The sequence below is a fragment of the Macaca mulatta genome, chromosome 15 (genome assembly GCF_049350105.2).
Source record: "Macaca mulatta isolate MMU2019108-1 chromosome 15, T2T-MMU8v2.0, whole genome shotgun sequence".
NCBI classification, from domain to species: Eukaryota; Metazoa; Chordata; class Mammalia; order Primates; family Cercopithecidae; genus Macaca; species Macaca mulatta.
Window position 1 is genome coordinate 97,416,507 of NC_133420.1, and position 23,756 is coordinate 97,440,262.

The window sequence follows — 23,756 nt, forward strand, 5'->3', positions numbered from 1 at the left end:
CTTATTTTATTTGCTAGATACATGTTATTCATTCTAATTTATTAAATGATTTGTCATCATAATGTGTTAATATTATCACTGCTACCATGCTATTGTTATTTTTTGTTTATTTGTTTGTTTGAGAGGGAGTCTCACTCTGTCGGCCAGGCTGGAGTGCAGTGGCACTAGCTCGGCTCACTGCAATCTCCGCCTCCTGGGTTCAAGCAATTCTCCTGCCTCAGCCTCCCATGTAGCTGGGGCTACAGGCACGTGCCACCACGCCTGGCTACTTTTTGTATTTTTAGTAGAGATGGGGTTTCGCCATGTTGGCCAGGCTGGTCTCAAATTCCTCACCTCAGGTGATCCACAGGCATCAGCCTCCCAAAGTGCTGGGATTACAGGCGTGAGCCACCACGCCTGGCCCATGCTGTTGTTTTAACTGTGCATACCAACACAAACAACAGCATTTTAAAATGGTTTAATCATTCAAAAGACTGAAAGTTTTATATTTCATGCACAATAATAAATTAATCATTTTACTCTTTTGGCAAAATTGTTCAAATTCTCCCAACTTTCTTCCACATTCCTTTTACTAGTGATACGCATGAGATTATTACTTTTCACTATATGAAACAGACATCTACTTCATTTACTCATTTTCTAAAACATCTACATAGCCCCCAAATATCTGGATACAGCAACAGATGTTGCATCTTAACAATTAAGATGTAAAGAAAAAAATCCGCTACTGATTTTTTTGAAATATAGAATTTAAAGGGGAAAAAAAAAACTGAGACAACTTTGCTTTTACAGGTTAAGGTCATACCAAAGGAAAGTTAAAGATTATAGTGGCGTGAGATCATGGCCAATGATTTGGTTATTCCAGTTCCTTGGTTCTAGATTCCTTGCAGATCTTTCTTATTTGAATATCCTAGAACTCAAACTATCCCTTGGTATTCTGATTTACTCTCTTTGACAAAGTGGGTCAGATGCTAAATTAGAGGAATTCCTACTTAATCTTCCAAACAACCATGGAACTAGGACTAAATAAATAATCGTAGGACAACTGGGTTGATAGGGTAGAGATTACATCACACTGAACTGGACGGTGGAAAGTAGGGAAGTGTAGGGAAAATGAGGAGGTGGGGAGTGGGAACCCGGGGTAGATGGGGCACTGTGTGACTAAGGCACTGGAGAGACAGGGTAGGAGCAAGGGGGCTGCACTTCTCCCTGAAATGACTACTTCTCCAAGGAGCCTAGTATTTGTCAGTGAATCTGATTCCCTGGCACAAAAGAATCCCTCTTCCATGGAGAGGAGGCAAGAAGTACAAAGTGCAAACTCTAGGAGAAGAGGAAAGGGAGATTCCATAGTAAAATTATATGCATTTGATTCAGCACATGGGGGGGGTGAGTAGCAAAGGTATAGGAGGGGCTTCTTTAACACAGAAGATTGTATCTTTGTTGTTGTTGTTGTTGTTGTTAATAGAAATCTTCATTTTAAATAATGCTCCTCTCCAGACAATTTCATCTCCCCATCAGTGAGATTCAGCAGGTAGTCCGATAAAGAGATTCAGGATTCTAAACTTCCCGAAACAACAACAAGATGTAATACTGCATAACTGCAGGAGACTCATTTAGTGTCCTCACGAGTACAGAAAATTGATGCAGAATTAGGTCACACAGGTTTTTCATACAGATTGAACAGTAAATCAAGAGGGGTTACTGTTCTGGCAAGAAAAAGAGTTCCATTAAAGGCAACAGATATTTGTTCAGGTCCAGAGGAGAAGTTTATGATTCCTGTAGGAGAGTTATTTGAACAGAAAATGACACTGGTACATTTTGTTCCTTCAAGGAACTGAGTGACACTTTAAAAAGAGAGTGTGTGTGACTTTTTGTAACTCTGCAAGTAAAGCAGCTATTCGTAATTTTTGAGAAGGAATTTTCAGGATTGCAATGGCGACAAGGGCAGGACAAAAAAAAAAAAAAAATCACAGGTAAGCAGCCTATGTCTGCTTCCTGACACAAGCAGGATATACCGCTCTTTTCATACTAAATGCTGACTTTATTCCGAAGAGGGCTGATGTAATTCAGAGATGTTCTTCCCAAATAAACTCCTTCAAGTGTGAAATACATCTTCCATGCAAACATCTGCGGAATTAGTTTACATGCCAATGTGATGATTCCTGAGGTACTTTTGACCAGACATCTAATTCTAAATAGAAGAAAGCGAAGTTAGGCACAATGAGAAGCCAACAAAAGTGTGCCAAAAAGAAAAAAAGAGAAAAAAGCAGTCCAGGGAAATATCTCTCTGACACTTACTATGGAAGTAATAAAGTTCCATTACAAGAGAAAGATGGTCAAAAAGAAAGGATCCAATTTAAGCGGAAAAATGTTTCAACTAGAGAGTTCGTACAAAGCTGCAGCAAAGTGCTCATAGGCAGACATCTATTTATGCTATGAATGAAAAGGAAGGTCAATTTGTCAACGTTCTGCTTTTATGATGAACAAGGAAAAGCAGCCAACTGACTTAAATGTTAAAAAAATTTAAGATTCTGAAAATTTCCTGTCAAATTTCATAGACAAGGTAAATGATATTACAAGACCCAAAGAAATTAACATCTGTTCAAGAATTTGACACATGATTTTTGCTCAAACTAAGTTTATCAAATTGTAAAAGAGGTTTTTTAGACCTTTCTCTAATCTTTGATCAGATGATAAAGATGCACTGGATCCTAACAGTTATCAATGCTAAAGGCTGGTAAGCCATTCTATCACAAAGGGTCAAAAGAAGAAAAAAAAAATAGTTTATTTGTTGTCCTTTGCAAGTGCCTAAGGGACCTAATTTAGCCCTTTTAAGGGATAAATGTAATCTCTGCAGTTGAACAACTTATCTTCATATAGGCAGAAGACAGTTACTGCTCTGTAACCAAAGAATACAAAACATGCCCCATAATGTTGTCACTACAAAACGATGCTTCTTCTCCAGGTGGCCATGGGAAAATTCAGGCCAAAGGACCCACAACCTTTCCGGATTCAGGGTTGTCCAGCTCAGTCATTTCAAAAGCCACAAGGCTTTACAAAGGAGTAGGCATTTATAAAGCAATAATAATACTATGAAAAATAGCCATTCTCCACATTTTGCAATGCACATAAGTTAAAAGATACTGACAGCATTTTTTATTGACATAGGAGTGCAGAACAAAATCTTTTTATACATTGGAAATAGTACTACTTAATACTGTGTACTTTGGAAGACCATTCATTAAGGTAATCTCCAAAAAAAGTTTCTAAAATGAACTTATTACAAGAAAGTCCTGCAATGAAAATTCCAGAAAAAATGATCAAGAACATTTAGGAGCTAGCAAAATAAAAAGTTAAAACACACTTGTGCACACACACATACCAGGCTGAAAAAGGCAAAAAGTCTAGACATATGTAAAAATTTCTAGCTATAGAAAGCATCTCTCTTCTAAGGGTAGTTCACATAGTTTAACAAAGGTACTGGTAATTCAAATGGGAAAAAAATGTTTTAACTAGGGAGCTTGTACAGAGCTTTTTCCTTTACTAGGGTAGGAAAAAAAATATTAGCTCTTAGGAAGTCAGAATTTTAGAGCATCCACATTGTATTTCTCCATTCTATTACTGATTTTTTCCAATACTTTTAGTTTTTTAAAAATTCAACAGCAACATACAGAATGTACTGCACATTAGTCTACTGCACATGAACAGAGGAATATGCTAGCATTTGACTTTATAACACACCGCAATTATTCACCCAGCAGAATCTGCCTATCAGCACTGAAATATCAATTGACAATGAGTATCTAGTTCTCTGGGAATACATGAAATGTTGGAAATAGCAAGATAAAATATCTTAACAGATGATTATTAATAGTAATGAGAGTAAAGTTACACTCTTCATCCAAAAAAATAAACACATCTAATGGCAAGTAATCCTGATTTCTTTCAGAGTACCTCTCAAAGCTGGTAACTTAGTATTTTAGTCTAACAACAAATGAGTGATGTGCTTTTCAATAAAGATTAAGGTAATGTTTTAAAAGGGAGCCTAGACATGGTTTACCAACATTCTCTATAATTTTTAAACTCTAATTTTCCTTAAAATTAAGAAGTATTTGGGAAATAATAATAGCTATTATTTATTGAATGTTTCAGTATCATTTTATCTTCCCAACACTATGAGAGGTACCTTCTTTTAGCCTAGGAGGAAACTGAGTCACAGAAAAGAGACATAACTTGACCATGGTAAGAAGTTACTAATGACACAGTATGCTTTCTGGCAGACTCCAGAATCCACAATCTTAGCTTTATTTTATCTTGACTTAATACTTGCTGGACTCCCTTTTGGGTTGACATTAACCACTTACATCAGGGGTCTTCTAACTACAGCCTGCAGGCCAAATCCTGCCTCCAGCCTGTTTTTGTAAAGTTTACTGAAAGGCAGCCAGCCCATTATTGTCCACGGCTGTTTTCCTGTTTTCGCACTACAAGGGTAGAGGTGAGTTGTGACAGAGATCATATGGCCCCACAATGCATAAAATATTGACTATCTGGCTCTTTACAGAAAGGGTTTGCCAGCCCCTGATTCTGATAAATGGGCTGAATCAGGTAAAAATTAAGTTCCTGGACTAATAATTTAAATAAGGACCTTGTATAGAGACACTTGCACAGGGTATACCCATAAGGCTGGATCACACCATAGACACACGTGAATTAAAACAAAGTTTATACAAAGCTACCAAAGTATGCTTGAGTAGAAATGTACAACTAACATGAAAGTCAGGCCAGCACAACACACTCAACATCCCACCACCTCAGTCATTATTCAACGACACAAGTATAAACAATGACAATGTATTCCATAATCGAAGTGTGAGATGATCACTTTCTTGGGTCTACAGGAAGTCCCCGGCGGCTTTTGATCTTCAAAACCCCAGTGCCTACCTCGGCACCTAGCAGGCCACAGGGGTGGATAAGTTTTCTGACTGAATAGGTGAAAATCACAGTTTGGCCAACCAATGGGCAGGCACCTCACCCCCCTAGGCTTGGTGGCACTTGCTAGAACACACAGCCGGTGAGCCCCTTTCTGGTGGGGTGCATTACCTGTATTCCCGCTCCTGCAGAATTTCCACGGGGTCCAGGCCTTGCGGTTTCTGGATGGGACTGATACGGCTCTGCTTCTGTTGCAGCTGAAGGATGGGCGAGGGCTGCCCCGGGGCCGGCTGCGGCACCGAGGGCCCGGGCACTGCGGCCGCGGGCGGCTGCGCGGCTGCGGGGGGCGCGGGCGAGGGCCGGCCGCTGGGCGCGGGCACCGGCAGCTTCTGCGGGGTGCTCGGGCCGCTCAGCTCCGGCCCCGGGCCTGCGGGACAAGAGCGACATGGGCAGCTCGGGCGGGACGGCGCCCCGCGGGCCACACCCGGCCTGCCCGCCGCCCCCCGGGGCCCAGTGCTGGGGACCATTAAGTGTCTTAAACACCTAAGGGAAGAGAAGAAAAAAAAAAAGAGGGCAAGAAGGAAGAGGAAGGGGGAGGGAGAGGAGGGCAAGGCAGGGAATGGGGTAAAAGGAAAAAGAAAACGGAGAAGGAAAAAGACACAGAAAGAAAAAAGAATCTGGCATCTATCCCCATAGGGAAATGGCATTCACTAAGGAACATGGGTGCAAATGATCCGAAAATGACTGCGACTTAATACAATTGATTAAGGAAACTACCGCCAGCTTTCAATGTAACTCTACAATGGGTTGCTTGCTTTCTCTTTTTTTTCTTTCTTTCTTTCCTTCTTTTCCTTTCTTTCTTTTTTTAATTACAGGTGCATGCAGAGTTCAAAAAAGAAAGGGAGTCACCCAACAGTCAGATGCAATTTCGGTATGGTCCTAAAATCACATCTTGCAAATTGTACCTCAAGCCCTTTTAGGACAGACCTCTATCCCAGTCTGGAATAGCCCTGCTGTTAGAACCTATGCTTTACAAACAGAGCAACGAGTTTATCAGTCTTCTGATGTGAACTACAAGCTGCACACACTTTTTCTTTTAAGGCCTATAAAGCATATTTCAGGTTTAATCAGTGAATTTTGGGAACTTAAATTTTTTCTTACTACATATTAGAAAACATTTCTTAAAACATTCATTGTTAGCCAAAAAAAAAAAAAAATCCGCTCATTCCACCTAATAAAAATTAGCAAATATTAGGATTCAAGGGATCATTATCCCATGTTATCAGAATAAAATATTATGTAATCTGCAAGCTTGTCAAAGTGCATTGAATAAGTTAATTTAAAATAATTTTCCACATTGAACTTCAGGAGTTTAAGTTAATTACTAGGTACACACTTAAATTTTTCAACGTTCCACTTCTCCTCCTAGATGAATTTTTAGTTGCCTTATTATTATAAATAATTTTAGTGATGATACCAGATGAGTTAGTAAATTTTTTTAAAAGAATCTTAGTAAGCAGATGTTAAAGTCCAGAGCATTCTTCCAATTTTTTCTATACCCTTTCTAAGAAAAAATAGCTATTAAATGGTAACAAAAATAATAGTCTATATACTTCAGAGCGATTTAATAATTAACCATACAACGACATACATTATGAAAAATTGAACACATTTATTCAATTTCCAACAATCACCAATTAGAAATGGGCTTAAATGACAATACAAAGAAAGTTATAAGCAAACATTTTGACAGGGGGAATGTGAAGAATTAGAACAAACTGCTTAGGAAACTACAGTGTGTGTCTGTGTTCGTGTCATGTGTGTGTGTGTGTGTGTGTGTGTGTGTGTGTATGTGATGTTACTGTTCTTTTCCCCTCTTTCTAAAATTAGGTAAAACATTTCCAAAAGATACAGAGCTAGGTAAGATTTCTCATGAGGTAATTTCCAGCAGTGGTTCTAGGGGTTGATGAAAAAATCTTAGGTGGAAAATGCACTTCATTTTATTTTTAATTTTAGGTATTGTACCTCCATAATTAAGAAGTTTTTTCATCTAAGTACTTTTTTTTTCGTGTATAAAAGGTCTTTTATGTAATGTATACCTTCTTAGAGTTCCTTTCATCCATATATAAGAAACCAATTTCTAAATATTAAGTCTCAGGGTTACTATGCATTGGAATAAATTATTGGGGGAAGTTTTAGAATATTTTTCCCTGGAGATCTTTAAAACAGGGCACATTTTCATTTGGGTTGCTCTAGATATGATCCAGTCAAGTAAGAAGAGATACAGATTTCTAACATTTATTTTAATTCCCTATGATTCTATGACTCTCCTTAAGAAGCTCAAGAAGCTGATAGAATTTAACATATTTGAAGACTTGGTACAAGCATGCTAAATCAGGAATTTAATACATTTAGGTCCTCTAAAAGCAACTACCTTTAGGTCTTACTGATAATATCGGAAGAATTACTTTAAATTTAGTTCTCAAAGTGTTTTTCTTCCCAGTTCAAATAATTCATCAACAAAAGCCATAACACTGCAATCATGTTATAATTTCACTTGTACTGGCACTCTCCTCTTTAGCATTATTGTCTAGAAATACCCATGCAGAAGACTATGAAGACTCCCTGAGATATAGTCAAGTCATTATTTTTTAAACTACATTTAATCAAAGAAAGGTACCCAAAGCTTATGTGTCTTCCCTGGTCCAGAATCTAGTCTGTGACTCCAAACTAGACCTGATACATGCATGGACAGCCTTCTTCAGTCACTAAATAGAAAGACATTCTAATTTTGTTGATTCACCCGTAACTCTGAGAGACACAGAGAGATTCAAACATCTACTTATATATTCCAGTCTCCAATTTAAAAGTACTACAACTTGCTGTGCACTAAACAGGTACATTTAAACACCCTGAATCTTTCCAGAAAAAAATGCTCTTTCACCTCAGCTGTATCACCTGCCGGTTGTGTGAGCCTGAGCAAGTTACTCAACCAATCTGTGGTTCAGTGTGCTCATCTATAGAATGCGGAGAGTAACAATAGCCACTTCATAGGGCAGTGGTAAACATCCAATGAGATAATAGCGTCTACATGCTCAACCCTCAATCCTCAGCTCTTGTCGTTTTATTGCCACCAAGGATAAGGAGGTAAAGAAGCCTAATTGACTCAGCTTTATAGAAAAACCACACGGCAAAAGAAAGGTCTTTCAGGAAATTCGATACCGTATTAGCTGGCAACTTTGGGAGTACTCTTTTTCTAAAGCAATTTCAAAGTGTTGCAACAGTTTAATACAACTCCTCAGCACAGATACTCAGATGAGTCCGCCTGCCATGTGCTCCCTGGAGTCTGCTACCAGAGCGACTTAGAGCAAACTCCACTTCCTAGCTAAACACCACAAGTCCATTTACTGTGTGGGTCTATTTTCTCCTCCCTCTGACAGATTGTATAAAAACGACTACTTACAGAGGCTGGGGAACTAACACAGCTTGCTGCAATTAGCCTTGCCCAAAGTCTAACTACCTATTCATTAGGTTGTATGCCTGTCTGTCCCTCAGGCGGCTTACGGGTTCGTTTGCCTGGCTGGCTTTGCTCTCTAGCCACAGAAATTATCTCCTCTACACCAGACACTGGTGGTCTGCTACTTGACAAGACTTTTCCCTGGTATCTTCAAATGGAAGACAAATCACATTCTTTGGTTTATCTCTTGCTCCCTCTCCAACATAAACAATTTAGGCTTCATTGTCACAAGTACAAAATGCCATCTGCTTTCCCTTCAGTCCTCACTTTAGGAGTCAAAATAGAAACAAAGTAGAAACTCTGGCCCTCCAGAAGGGAGTCCCGGGGCAGCTAAGCAGGGAGGGAGACAGTCTTTACTGAATGCATCCCTATGCCTAATTTGAAGCAATAGGGCAACAAATGTATTAAAATACCCAAGTCTCACAGGCACAGAACTTCTAAGCATTCAGAGCTCCCACTTAGTTTCCAGCATACAGGACATTCATGCAAATAAAAGATCTATGCATTCAATAGGAATTTAAGTGGTTTCCACAGGTTGGAAAAAACAAATGCAATAAAACATATTTAAATTGAGCATATAAAATTTCAGATATCAAAACAAAACACTTTATTTTCTACCAGAAGGTCTCTCCCTCACCCCTCAAAAACACCAAATTTTTTCAGTTCCCATTTTTCTTTTCACTTGAATCTCTGAAAGGAAAAGTGAATCAAAATGAAAAGAAAAATAATGGGTTAGATTTGAGTGGTGCCCACAGCAGGCAAGGGCACATTCCATCATAAGAGTGGCTGACATTTCGTAGGAGAAACCACTGCAGAGTTATGTGTTCCATGTGCAATGCCTCAACTCCAACCATAATTCTTTGGTGTTGGCTAGGATGATGTCACTTTTGGTGAATTATAACTTTGGAGTAGATTTGAGGCAGACCACCCCGGCCAAAAAGATTCTCTTCACACATGAATAACACTAGGAAATGGAACAGAAGCAAAATGGGAACACAACTACCTCTACGTAAGTGAATAACATCCTGAAATATTAGCAGGGGTGTTTAAAAGTAATTATTTTATAAAAAGGAGATAAACAATAAATAGACTAATATTAACTTTAAAAAGAAAGTCATGCCTTATTTTTACTTTTCTAAAAGCCAATCTAAAAAAACAATTATTTTTTGCAAGTAAGGTTATCTGTTTCCCTCATGAAACCTGTGATGTGGGGACAAGTTCAGCAATGCTGTCAAATGGAAGTGCCGTCTCAGTGACAGAATGGGCTCATTCTATTTGAAGGAGATATCTTCTTTCCTCCTTCATTCACGTCTCCTTTCCACTCTTCCATAAAACCCTACCTGCCCAAATATTGTCATTTCTAACGAAGCTCCGACTGTTGACAATTTAAAAAGACATGAGCAGTGAGTAATAAAATGAATTCCCTTTAATGACAGGCACCTGATGACGGAAGACGTAGGTTCTGGAGCCAGGTTAAAAAAAAATAATAATTAAAAAAAAAAAAAAAGGAATAGAGCCCTCTCTTCTGAAAATGATCCAGAAAATGAACTCAGGATTGGGTTTATTAGGACACGAAGCATTTATTGTGTATAAGTATCCAGATAAATGGAACTTCATCCTTTAAATTTTACTACTTTGTTCAGTCATATTATTTTAACCTTGGATTAAAAAGGTTTCCCAAACAAATCATTCTGCTTCCTATATTCTTTTTTTTTTTTTTTTTTTTGAGACAGAGTCTTGCTCTGTCACCCAGGCTGTAGTGCAGTGGCAAGATCTCGGCTCACTGCAAGTTCCACCTCCCAGGTTCACACCATTCTCCTGCCTCAGCCTCCCGAGTAGCTGGGACTACAGGCATCCGCCAACACGCCCGGCTAATTTTTTTGTATTTTTAGTAGAAATGGGGTTTCACCGTGTTAGCCAGGATGGTCTCGATCTCCTGACCTCGGGATCCGCCCACCTCAGCCTCCCAAAGTGCTGGGATTACAGGCAGGAGCCACTGTTCCCGGCCTGCTTCCTACATTCTTAAATAGTATCTTGGAATCTTTTACTACTGAGTCTAGATCATTCTTTAAAATACCAGTGCTTGGGCCGGTAAAAGATTACAAATTTTGTTGATACTGTGTCCCAGAGTAAGAGGGAAAAGGCTCACAGGCTCGAAGTAAGGTGTACAGATACTGTCTCTTTACACACAGAAGTAAAATGCTTGCATCTTGGTACCCAGACTTTGTGATAGGTTTTTTCCCTTGTCATGAGCCTTTTTGCCACGAAGGAGCCAATATGGGAAAGTGGTTAAGAACATTAGTTCTCAAGTCAAATTGCTGGGGTCTGAATCCCGACTCTCCATCATTAGTTGTGTGACACATGCAAAGGACTTACCACTGAGAATGGCACGAGTAGGCCAGCAGGCACTCAGTGAGGATAAGCCACACACACACATACACATATGTGCTTTTTTCTTCTATCTGGCTGCATTCTCAAGAGCTGGAGTTTTGCAGTTTTAAAACCTCTAAATACTTTTAGGGTTCAAACTGCCCTTTTCTGCAATTTCCTGTATAACTTTTCCAGTTCCCAAAGCTCAGTCCTCTATGATCCTCCACCTACCAAATGCCTCCATGGTAGCCACACAGAAATCTGGAGATGAAATATTTTCTTGCCCTTTTAAAACCCACTGCCATGGTCTGAAAGTTTATGGTCCCCTCAAAATTCATATGTTAAAATCCTAATTCCCAGGGAGATGATATTAGAAGGTGAGGCCTTTGGGAGGTGAGTACTTGATGAGGGAAGAGTCCTCATAATTGGGATTCGTGCCCTTATAAAAGAGGTTCCAGAGAGCTGCCTTGTCTCTTCCGCCATGTGAGGACACAGTGAGAAGGAAGCCATCTATAAATCAAGAAGCAGGCCCTCACCAGACACTGAATCTGCTGGTGTTTTGAAGTTGGAATTCCCAGCATTCAGAACTGTGAGAAACAAATTCACTGTTTATAAGCCACCCAGTTGATGACCTTTCATTACAGTAGCTCAGACTTACTAAGACATCCATTCTTAAGCTATAACAATGAATAAGATGAGTTTATCTCTTAGGTAGGCCTACTCTTGGAGCTGCCTCTACCAGAAAACAAACATATACAAACTCAATAGGCAGAATATTAATAAAAAAATACTAATCTGAACTCTCTCCCATGGTATAAGGCCCAAAACCCAGGAAGAGTACCAATATCCCAAACTAATTGTTTGCAACAACCTGCGTGTCAGAACTTGCCTAAATGAATGGAAACCACTCAGAGGAAATGGTATCAATGTCAAGGAAGTACCTCATTCCCTAGAATCCAAAGCTTTCATTAGAATCGACCCATGAACTCTCTGCTTTTCCAGTTCTTTAACGCTTCCTAGAGAAAACAACCTTCATGGAAGATTACTCCACAGTCCACAGTCCCCTGCACCTCTGAAGTCTATCAATGGGATCAAGACTGAGGACCAAGAGGCCATGCAAAGGATTATATCATTTCTACCCATTGTATAATGTCATAGCTTCAGATTTCATCCCAAGGTGTATAAGAAATAGGCCATGTTGAATCTGTTAGTCTGTTATGAACAAATGCTATTGATGTTTCTATCATGCAGTGCCTCTTACAATAATGATTATGATAATAATTTAAAAAATAATCCCATGTGGGAAATCAACTCTATACTCTCATGCTAAAAATGGCTTTTTCTGAGAAATTGGTAAGAACTTCCTTCCAAATGGCGAGACTTAGATACAGGACTTTGTCTCCTTTTGGCTCCGATTGTCAAGAAACTCAAGTCATCTTTGAAGCAAATATAGCAACTATGAGAGCTTTTACAGCCCTACTTGCTTACCTCCATTTCTTACTTTTTTTTCTATTTTCCCTTGTTTCTGATTTTTCTACTCATAATTATTTTACAACAGGCATGCTTCTTGTAAGCCTCTCCAGATGTTCTTCATAACAAAAAGGGATAGAAATAAACAAATCAACAAATTATAAAATGGCTCTAGTGGGACTGATTTGAGCAGTGAGTTTTGGGGATGAAAGGCACTAAGTCCAGAGGTTCTTAACCTTGGGTGTGTGGATGCGCTTCCAAGAAACCTTGAACCTCTTGAAAGAGAATGCAAAATCACGGGTGCTTTTTCCCCGGGTCTCCAGCTTGCACAAGCACCTCTTAAGGTTAAGAAACACTGCCCTAGGTCTCAACAGCAGAGGAAGACCAAGAATCTTGGCCGTCTGAGTGGAGCAAGGATAGAGAGCCAGTGGGGTATAACAAAAGGTTATGTCAGCCCTGGGCTTGTACCAACCCAGTGTTTTGGTGTGTGAGCAGTCTTTCTTATCCGAGTTGGACCATGGCATTATTCATTTGGTTGCGTATTAACCTACCAGATGGTCTGTTGTAGTTAACAAGGGCCGGCTGCTGTTGTTGCTGCGTCTGTGGTTGCGGTGGCTGCTGCTGCGGCTGCTGTTGCTGCTGCTGCTGCTGCTGCGGCTGCTGTTGCTGCTGCTGTTGTTGCTGCATGCCAGGCAACGTCCTTTTCCCCTGGACTGCAAGCTGCAGCGTTTCAGGGAGGGGCTGACCCCGGGCCAGCATTTTATAAGCTAAAATCTGAGCTCGAAGCTGATGCAGCTGGACGGGACTGAAAGGTGAGGGACCTCTGTTGGGCTGGCTCATGGCCTGCGGATCACCTGGGATGAGGGCCCCTGGCTGGCTTGGTGGCATCTGAGGTGGAGTTGGGCCTCCTCCAGACATAGGGCTGGAGACGTGCTCTGGGGCTCCTAATGGAGATGGGTGCGGTGACATATAACCTAAAAGAAAGCACAAAAGAAAATCACAGGCTGCCCCTGACAACCCTGAAAGAGAGATATCCCTGAATACTCTAATAATTGTCTGCAGCAACTGTCTGATAGAAATTTAAATGACATATCATTTATTAATTATATGTAGTTTAAGATTTTAATATAGTAATATGTGCTTTATATATATATAAAATTTAAAATTTTCTGGTAGCCACTTTAAAAATGTTAAAAAAAAAAAAAAGCAGGTGAAGTTAATTTAAATGTATTTTATTTAAACCAACATATCCAAAACATCATTTTAAAACATAAAAATTGTTAGTGAGATATTCTACGTTCTTTTTTTTCATATTAAGACTTTGAAATCTGCTAAATATTTTACACTTAAAGCACATCTCAATTTGAACTAACCACACTTCAAGTGATCAACAGCCACATCAATTGTCCTAGAAGGTAAACTGTTAGTGGTTGTTGTTCACCTAAAGGAAAGGCACCAAGGGACAGTACTGAATGGTAAAAGTAGCTCCAACTGCGAGAACAAAACCTGATGGCACCTGATATATCTCAATGGGGAATAAAGAATGTCTCAGGTGGAGAGCGAACACTTGGTTTATTGTTATGCATGTTATGAATAACTTGCAATTATTGAGTGCCTACATGTTGTGGGTACTATGCAAGGAGTTGACTTGCACTCAACTATCACAGTTGGGTTCTCCCTAGTAGCAGAGCCTTATTTAAGGATTGAGTACTGGCAATTTACTGGGAAGGTGCGTGGACACTAATAGGGGTATGAAAAGGTAATATAAGGAAGGGAAGGCAGCCAATAAGGGGGGGTATTATCAAACCAGCTGCTGCAGTGGGTATCTGAAGATTAATTCAGTGCAGAAACTTTAGAATATATGGTAAATAACTTGCCTCCAAATTATTCCAGGAAAGGGGTAAAGAAGCTGAGGTATTTACACTCCTGCAATCAGCAGTCACTGGTTAAGTCACTGGTTATGACTAATGCTCTAAAGATTATTGTTCTCCAGGGACTTTGCCATATGTGGGAAAGGTAGATGGAAGTGAACCAAGACAGTGATTCTGGGCACAGGAAATCAGGCTGGTGGGTATATAGAAATGGTAATGGGAATCAAGAAGATATGGGTAGAACATACATTATTTCTTCAACCCTTACAACAACCCTAAAAGATATATACTGTTACCACATTTTTTAAAATGAAGAAAATGAGGCTCAGAGAGTAAACCAGTTACCCAAAGTCACACAATTAACTCTTGGCAGCTTCAAGATTTAAACCAAGGTATGCCCTTTCCATGATCTCATATAAATTTGGTTATATGAAAGTAAGTGAGGGACTTGAAAGTTTCAAAAACCTTCTAGAACCACTTGTGATATAACATAAAAATGAGAGTAAACTGTTTGGTTTCTAAGAGATCTAAATGGGAAATTTAAGAACACTTTTCTGGGGAAGAAAAATCAAAATGCACAAAAAAACCTCAAGGGACTTATTTCAGGAGATGATCTGCATAGCTTAGCCATAGAATTCCTAGAAAAGCATGACTGAACATTGCTGGAGGGAGATCCAAGATGAAGGAGAGAACAAAGTGGCCTAAAGCAATCCAAAAGGTGTCCTTGAGCTGAAACAAAGTGCCAATTAATCAAGTCAAAGGTGTCCCAGAACACAGCATTACATACATAGATGGATGAAAAGTCTCTGCCCTTTAATAAATGTAATCGTGTCACAGTTCTCACAAAGGTCATCACATAAGCGTTTATTAAATTCCTGCTGCATGCTCAAACCTAAGAAAAGTTTGAACTGAAAGAGCTCTGTGCATCTGCAGAATCACAGAGGCCCGAGAATATATGACTGCCCCCAACTGGGGATTCACCCTCATAATTCACAAGCCCAAAGAAAATAACAGATTCAGTTACTTTTATCTCCAACTGTCATTTGGAGAGGGAGGCAAATTTAGTGTGATCCCCTAAACCAAGAATGGGTTTTACTCCACCATTTGATGAGAAGTAGAACTCTATTCAGGGAAATCCTGCCCTAAAGGTAAATAGAAGAATTGCTAAATTTCATTCCACAAATCCCTACTCCGTGAGGAAGCACACACACCATGCAGTTTAGGGTTTGAGTTGGTTATATAAAATAGCCAAGAAAATTCCCTTGAAAGCCTGCAAGACTAGCAGAAATTTAAATCCCAACATGTTGTTATTACAACAATAAACACTTAGAGAATATCAATAACAGACACTTAACTTCAGCATTAACATGCTTCTTTAAGAAGGCTTACATTAGCCCCTTAATTGTAATGCTAGTACAAACTGGTAGTCTATTCATTATGACGTCTTTCTGGCCAGCCCTGAGTTTACCACAGGAGGAAAATCTTCCCACCAAACCTGCTACCATTTTCACAGTAGAAGAGACATGACCAGGGCTTAAAATTAGTCATACATTTCCTGATTTCCGGTCTTTCCTATTTCCTAGGGTCATCAATTAGAATCTCACTCATGGCAAATCATAGGATGCCTAATACAATGAACCAAAATATTAGGCAATCTAGTCTAAATTCATGTGTAACACTATGTCTTACATCACTCTTTGAAACTATGAACAAGGCAACATTATGAAGGTGAGACAGTTACATTAAGCATAACAATTTAAACTCTAAAAAAAAGAACCTGGTCACTGGCAAATCAATACCAAAAAAAAACTTACCTCAAATTTGATCCAAAAAATTGAGAGTGAAATAAAAATCATTTTTGAATTAGTCAGTACAACAAAATTTCACCTCAAATTTGATCAGAAGAAAACGGAAGTGAGAATTATTTCCCAGAATTTGTAGGGGATGTGAATAGAATCATTCTGTCACAGTATGTTATTAAAAATAGAGATTTTTATTTCTACAGGAATAGCATCCCATAAAACTTGAAGAAAAACAGAATCTAAGTGATACAACAACATCACATATTTTGGTAATTATCTTTAGTTGAGAAAACAGAGTGAAGAAATTGCCCGAGAGTGAATATACATTTGTCGGTAGGATGACAGTGTTGATGCAGATTCTGCTCTTTTTGGAATCCTGTATGATTTGCTCGTTCGAAAGAAGTCAAAAGTGGCAGTTTTCTTTCCCTAGTTTTCAAGGGCTATTATCTCCCGAGTTTCACCTTGCCTCAGAGAGATGCAATAACCTTTCTCCTATTAATGATCTGGAACTTCTAAGTGCCAATATTATATGAATTTTCTCTACACACACACACACACACACACACACACACACACACACACACACAAAACTTAAATATATACCTGCCTTTGAAGGGTTTCTATCCAATGGACTAAAAATAAACAATGTTATCATTGGGACCATAAGGTACACAATTCGGTATTTATTGAAGGAAATGGCTTTGCTTCTTGACCAACACCCTAAAATAACCTAATAGGTTGCTAGGTAGTTAAAGCTCGCAGCCTTCCAGTCAATACCACATCTCTCTGTTCCTGTGTTTTTATATTAATAAATGGCTTTTCACAATGAGTTTTTTAAAGACACGTGCTATTACCAAGTCTAAATTCTTTTTAGATCATTATATAAAACAGGACTGCATTATACTAATACTGCTTTATTCAAAAATACACCCTAAAATAACTCATTCCTCAGCCTACAATGCACTTTACTATTTTAGAGAATATTACATGTTAATTCTGATTCCCTTTAATGCAGACCTTTGCATTTAAAGTTATTATACTTCATTGAAATTACATAAAAGTTGAGATCATTTTAAACTGTTGACTCTTTAATACACAAACTTCCACACCTAATTGAACAAAATTTACTAATATCTATATAGCCAAGTGCTAGATATCATGTCAAGTGTTGTGGATTCCAAGATAAATAAGACATCATTCTTATGTTGAAGAGAGGAGCCAAGTGATCACAGAAATAAAAGTAAAAATGCTCTCAATTACGATTTGTGCATTTGAAGTGGTTTTCAGATTTTCCTAGGACTCCACTATTAGAGTTACTGCAATGACTGGAGCAGAAAAAGTAAGCACCTGGCTTTAAGAATCACTAAATAAAGGTTTAAGTCCAGGCATGGTGGCTCATGCTTGTAATCCCAGCACTTTGGGAGGCTGAGAAGGGTGGATCACCTGAGGTCAGGAGTTCAAGACCAGCCTGGGCAACATGGTGAAACCCTATCTCTATTAAAAATACAAAAATTAGCTGGGTGTGGTGGCACACGCCTATAGTCCCAGCTACTCAGGAGGCTGAGGCAGAAGAATCGCTTGAACCTGGGAGGCAGAGGTTGCAGTGAGCTGAGATCACGCCACTGCACTGCAGCCTGGGCAACAGAGGGAGACTGTGCCTCAAAAAAAAAAAAAAAAAAAAAAAAATATATATATATATATATAGGTTTATATTAGCTCCATGAATATACTTGGCCCCTTCAAATTTAAATGATAAGCCTGGAAATACTGTCTTACTTCACTCATAACAGTGAATGAGTCAAATTTTTTCTTCTTGTACAGCAAAAAGTCCCAGAGCTTTAGGCTGCTCTTCTGACATGGTCAAGATTCTATGAGTTATCTGCAACAATTATGCCTGCCTGCCACTAAAATTCAGATAAGAGTCTGGGATGTTCAAAAGCCTGTTCAAATATTAGTGGGGAGGCACTCCTATGCCTCCACGACTTGCTTATTTATATTTCAAAAGGAAACAACTGTGCTTAGACTTCTCTAAATCCTCACAGCCAAAAGTCTTCCCTCGGGTAGATGGATATCTGATCATGGATGGAGGAAACACACACATTAATTACACAAGATTATATATAGCAACACATAAACCATAAACCTTGAATTAGAATATCTACATATTAATGTCAATTAGTGCTAGATTAACTCATGCCCGTCACATGTTGAAATGACCACATAATGACTCTGAAATCAGGCTACATTATATTAAAAGGCTTTGAGGTACCTGAATAGTTTTCAACAGTGAGGAAAAGAAAGAGGACTGGTTACGTATGAAGAAGAAAAGAAATATGCCGTATTTCTTTTAGCCATTGTTGTGAGTTGAATTGAATTGTGTTCCAAATATGTTGAAGTCCTAACCCCTAGTACCTGGGAATGTGCCTTACTTTGAAAGAGTATTTTGTTGTTGTTTTTTTTTTTTTTTTTTGAGACGGAGTCTTGCTCTGTCGCCAGGCTGGAGTGCAATGGTGCAATATCGGCTCACTGCAACCTCTGCCCCCGGGTTCAAGCGATTCTCGTGCCTCAGCCTCCCGAGTAGCTGAGATTACAGGCATGCGCCACCACGCCTAGCTAATTGTTGTATGTTTAGTAGAGACAGGGTTTCACCATGTTGACCAGGATGGTCTCAATCTCTTGATCTCATGATCCGCCCACCTCAGCCTCCTAAAGCGCTGGGATTACAAGCTTGAGCCACCAGGCCCAGCCTGAAACAGTATTTTTGTAGCTGTAATCATGTTAGGATGAGGCCATACTGCATTAGGGAAGGCCCTAATCCAATGAATAGTCCCCATAAAAAGAAGAAAATCTGGGTTGGGCACGGTGGTTCACACCTATAATCCCAGCACTTTGGGAGGCCGAGGCAGGCAGATGAAGAGGTCAGGAGATCGAGACCATCCTGGCTAACATGGTGAAACCCCCTCTCTACTAAAAAAAATACAAAAAATTAGCCAAGCGTGGTGGTGGGCGCCTGTAGTCCCAGCTACATGGGAGGGCTGAGGCAGGAGAAGCCGAGCATGGTGGCGGGCACCAGTAGTCCCAGCTACATGGGAGGTTGAGGCAGGAGAATGGTGTGAACCCGGGAGGCGGAGCTTGCAGTGAGCAGAGATGCGCCACTGTACTCCAGCCTGGGCGACAGAGCGAGACTCCGGCTCAAAAAAAAGAAGAAAATCTGGACACAGACAGACAGACAAGAAAAAAAATCATGTGGATACTAAGGCAGAGATTGCAGTGATGCATCTGCAAGTCCAGGAATGCCAAGGATTGTTGGCAACCACCAGAAACCAGGAAGAAGCAAGGAAGGATTCTTCTCCAAAGCCTTCAGAGAGAGCATGGCCCTGCTGATGCCTTGATTTCAGACTTAGCCTCCAGAATTATATAAGAAAATACATTTCTGTTTGTGGTAATTTGCTATGACAGGCCTAGCCACCCACCAGAAATGACATGTAATTTCACTGCCAGATAAAGCTGCCTTATAGACAATGGATAAGCATGCAATTTAAGGGACACAGGTGGTTCACCTTACCTTCACATCTACACTGTTGCTGGGAAGCAGGCCTAGATTCTCTTTCTGGCCCTCTCACCGATTGGACATGTAAACTTAGCAAAACAAAGTAAATTGTCCAGCTTTATCTTCTCCATCTATAAAACTGGGATAACATAATTCACCTTAAAAGATTACGATAAAGATTCTGGATAAAGTACACAGAGCACTTTGCAGACTGCTTGCACGCATGATGGCTAGTAAAATTACTAGGACTTCAGAAATAAAATTTCCCATACAAATCATCAGATTGTATTGGTGAGGATGGAGGTAGATTTCTGTAAGGAAAAGAAACCCTGCTGGATTTGATCTTCCTTAGACACATTCTTTGGAAGTCATAATTAAAACATCCAACAGGAAAGACTGAAAGACTATGCTGGGGAACCAGTATCAGGTGTGTAGCTGACACAAACCTTGGCTGTGTTGATCCATTGGACTCTGGGGAGGGCCCATGCCTGGGTGAGGTGGTCGCATACCAGTGCCCTTCATGGATCCACAATGGATGTCTTCTACAATCCCCTTGTCATGTATCCCATCGATGGGCTGAAACATTTAAAGGACATCAGTTAGACACCTCTATAAGGGAAAACATTTCTATTTGGAGTTTTCAGACCCCTTCCTAAGTTCTTCAAAAGTGTGGCACAATCATTTACTACCCGTTCTAGAGTTAAAAAAAAGGAGACTAGACCAAAATGATCAGCAAACTATCTGTAAGTCAAATGTTAAGTCTTTAAACAGAGGATTTTTCTCTTTTTTTTTTTTTTTTTTTTTTTTTTTTTTGTAATATCGAAACGGGCAATGAAAATGAAGCCCTGGTCACAAGGTAGACAAATATAGGCTATTTTTCCATACCCTGGTAAGTAATCTTGAAACCTGTTATATGTTGAAGTTAGTCTGAAGTCGGAAGGAAGGCTGTTGGACACATCTGTGATGATCCAGTTTTTGGTAATTTTTCTCCATTGGAAGGAAAGGAATGATGGAAAGTGTAAAAGTTGAAACCACAGGGTTCCATGGCAGTTGGAAAGAGAGGAACAGACAAGACAGAGCCGTGAACGGGGGTGAACACTGAAAGGGAAAGAGTGTGCAACAGATAAAGCTATACTACAGAGGGAAGAGGAATGGAAAAGGTTAAAGGCACGGTTTGGAAATAAATAATGAACACAGGGGCTGGACCCAAAACTTGAGGCATAATATGTGACAGACATGCAATAAACAGCTATTGAATCGACATTAATCCAATCCAGAATTGGGCAATGGAGCATGTGTTTGAAAAAGGAAAAGTCTATTCCTCCCCAAACTGTAATAGCAATTTTCAAAACAGCCTGAAAGAAATATTTCCAGGAGTTTATAGAAACCAAATGACTTCAAGCAAGAAAGTATGAGTGTTTGCAGTTTTGGAGAAAAGAAAGTTAATTTCTGCAGAGTCAAAAGTATGCACTTGAAAAGAAGAAAAATGTATCATAAAGAGGATGTTCAGAAGGAAAATGGGAAGAATCTAGTATAAAGAGTGTCACTGAGTCTGTTAAATAGTAATAATAGAGAGGAAATCAAAGCAACACAGCAGATGTATTTAGGCCACTTGTTTATTTATTTCCAGTAATGTTGAAAAGCAAAAAGCTGAAGCCTCAGAGGGAGAAGGAAGAATAAGAGAAGAAATAAAGCTGCCTATAAAAAGAATGGAAAAAAGTGAAGGCATCTGGTCAGCAGGTGTGAGCTCTAAACCCTCACCCAGATCCTCATGCAGGGAACTATCTGAGGGGCTGGGGCTAAGAAGCAGGATGGCAAAAAATGCAAACCTCACAGAATGCGAGCAAAGCAATACAAAAAAAGGGAGTATTTAAGAGGGTAGAGAGAATATGAGAAAGTGTAATAAAAATGCTAGGACATAAAATGAAGGGATCAAAAGAGATAACAATAAAAACAATCCAGGAGAGGCTGGGCGCGGTGGCTCACGCCTGTAATCCCAGCACTTTGGGAGGCCGAGGCCGGCGGATCACGAGGTCAGGAGATCGAGACCATCCGGGCTAATATGGTGAAACCCCGTCTCTACTAAAAATGCAAAAAATTAGCCGGGTGCTGTGGCGGGCACCTGTAGTCCCAGCTCCTCCACAGGCTGAGGCAGAAGAATGGCGTGAACCCGGGAGACGGAGCGTGCAGTGAGCTGAGATCACTCCACTGCACTCCAGCCTGAGAGACAGAGCAAGACTCCGTCTCAAAAATAAATAAATAAATAAATACAAACGATCCAGGAGAAAAACACAAAACTGACCCAACACTCACACAATGAATTTTTAAGTGCTAAAGAACAATAAAGTTCAGCTAAGTATTTCCCTCACATTTTATCTTTCATTTTGAAGGTGAGATATCTTCAAATTATTCTGAAATTACGTAAGCCACTTAGAGGAAGGTTTACAAGTCATTGATCAGATCTAGAATATAGCTCCCAAATTAATTTAATCTCAACACAAAACAATTTCAGGACTTGCATATGTCAATACGTTCAATAGGTTCCCTGAAAAATATGACACGGAAAACAAGCAGCTTTATTTCTCTAGAGCTCTGACGAGCTAACAAATTTATCTGTTAAAAAAGGAGACAGAAACTAGGGAATGTTATAGGGATACCCATAATACATTGTTAAATGACAAAAAGGAAGTTTCAGAGTAAGTAACATTGACAATATGATTCTATAATAGTAAAAGTAACAAAAAAATTACACCAATATATACGTATCTGTGCTTATACAGTATTTTTAATGAACATACAGAAAAGTAAGATAGAAAAAGCATGTACAACAAGCTGTTACTTGGAGTAAAGGTAGGATTATCTGTTTATGTCAGTATTGTTTTCCTTTTCAAAATAATCATATATTACTTTCCTGATTTGAAAAATCATCAAATTACAACATATTTAACAAAAGGATCTTCCCTTTTGGGCTCTGATGCCCTACCCTAAAACTGACCTGAAGTCCTACGTAACTAGAGGAAAGACTTGCTCTTTTCTGTGGTAATCTTTTTCTTTTAAGCCAGGATCTTCCACAGCTTGTCTACTGTAATGGTTCATTTTATGTGTCAACTTGACTGGGCCTCAGGTGCCTAGATATTCGATTAAACATTATTTCTGGGTATGTCTGTCAGGGTATTCCTGGATGAGATTATCATTTGAATTCTTAGACTGAATAAATCAGATTGCCTCCAGCAATGTCATGGGCCTCATCCAAAATCCATGGAGGGCCTGAATAGGAAAAAAAAAAAAAAAAAAAAAAAAAAAAAGCTAGAGGAAAGGAGAAGCTTTCTCTCTGCCTGACTGCTTAAGCTGGGTCTTCTCCTGCCCTCAGACTTGAACTTACTACATTGACTTTTCGGGCTCTTTGGACTCAGACTGGAATGCACATCATCAGTTCTCCTGGTTCTTAGGCCTGTACACTCAGACTGGAACTATACCACAGGTTCTGCTGGGTCTCCGGCTTGGTGACTGCAGATAATAGACTCTCGGCTTCCATAATTGTGTAAGCCAATGCCTCATAATAAGTCTCTTGTTACATATATCTCTATCTCCTATTGGTTCTGTTTCTCTGGAGAATCCTAATGAATACACCTACTTAATGTCAAGAAGCAGCCCTGCCACCCTATCCACCTGTGATATCATCCCAAGGAGTGTAAAACCTCTATGTGTCTCATTAGGCAAAACGTTCAGGTAGTATGTACTGTCCTCAGATTTTTCCTGGCTATTGCTTACTTTCAAAGCAAACTGTCACAGAGGATCTTGTTTACTTTCTCAAAAGGCTGTTCTCTCTTCTTTGCATCTCCTGTGAAGGCATAATGCCAAATGGTACAGATATGATCATCCCCACAGCAACAATCCAAGCCTCATAAATAAAGGATAATTATAACCTTAGTCCAGAAACAAACAGCTGGACGTGAGCTCTGCAAAAATCAGAACCTTCTTCCAAAACCAGAATAAAACTGCTTCCCAGAGAGACAGCAATGTGCATTTTAAGGATTCCCTAGAAACTATTTAATTTCAATAAAGTCCTTTTCCAAAAATCCTTTAGATAAAGACTTTTTCCTTTTACTCTTTGGGATCTAATTTTTGTTAATAAATGTCAACCTTTTTAGGAAAGAATAATTTTCAGTATGTTCATTAGTGGATAAGTTACTTAACACAGATAGGAAAAAATAAGACTTATAGACTAATACACTAATTCGCCAAGA

General features: G+C 39.4%; 1 protein-coding gene across 28 annotated transcripts in view; it reads right to left on the minus strand.

The window, feature by feature from the left end:
• SMARCA2 (SWI/SNF related, matrix associated, actin dependent regulator of chromatin, subfamily a, member 2) overlaps nucleotides 1-23,756 on the minus strand; it is a 222,486-nt gene that overhangs the window by 142,520 nt on the left and 56,210 nt on the right. For all 28 annotated transcript variants that reach the window (XM_077966143.1, XM_077966133.1, XM_028835203.2 and 25 more), the window contains 3 exons: nucleotides 19,956-20,085; nucleotides 12,838-13,260; nucleotides 5,101-5,356 (listed from right to left, as the gene is read on the minus strand). In XM_077966143.1, coding sequence (XP_077822269.1) covers nucleotides 5,101-5,356; nucleotides 12,838-13,260; nucleotides 19,956-20,085 — 809 coding nt within the window. The remainder of the gene's footprint in view (nucleotides 1-5,100; nucleotides 5,357-12,837; nucleotides 13,261-19,955; nucleotides 20,086-23,756) is intronic.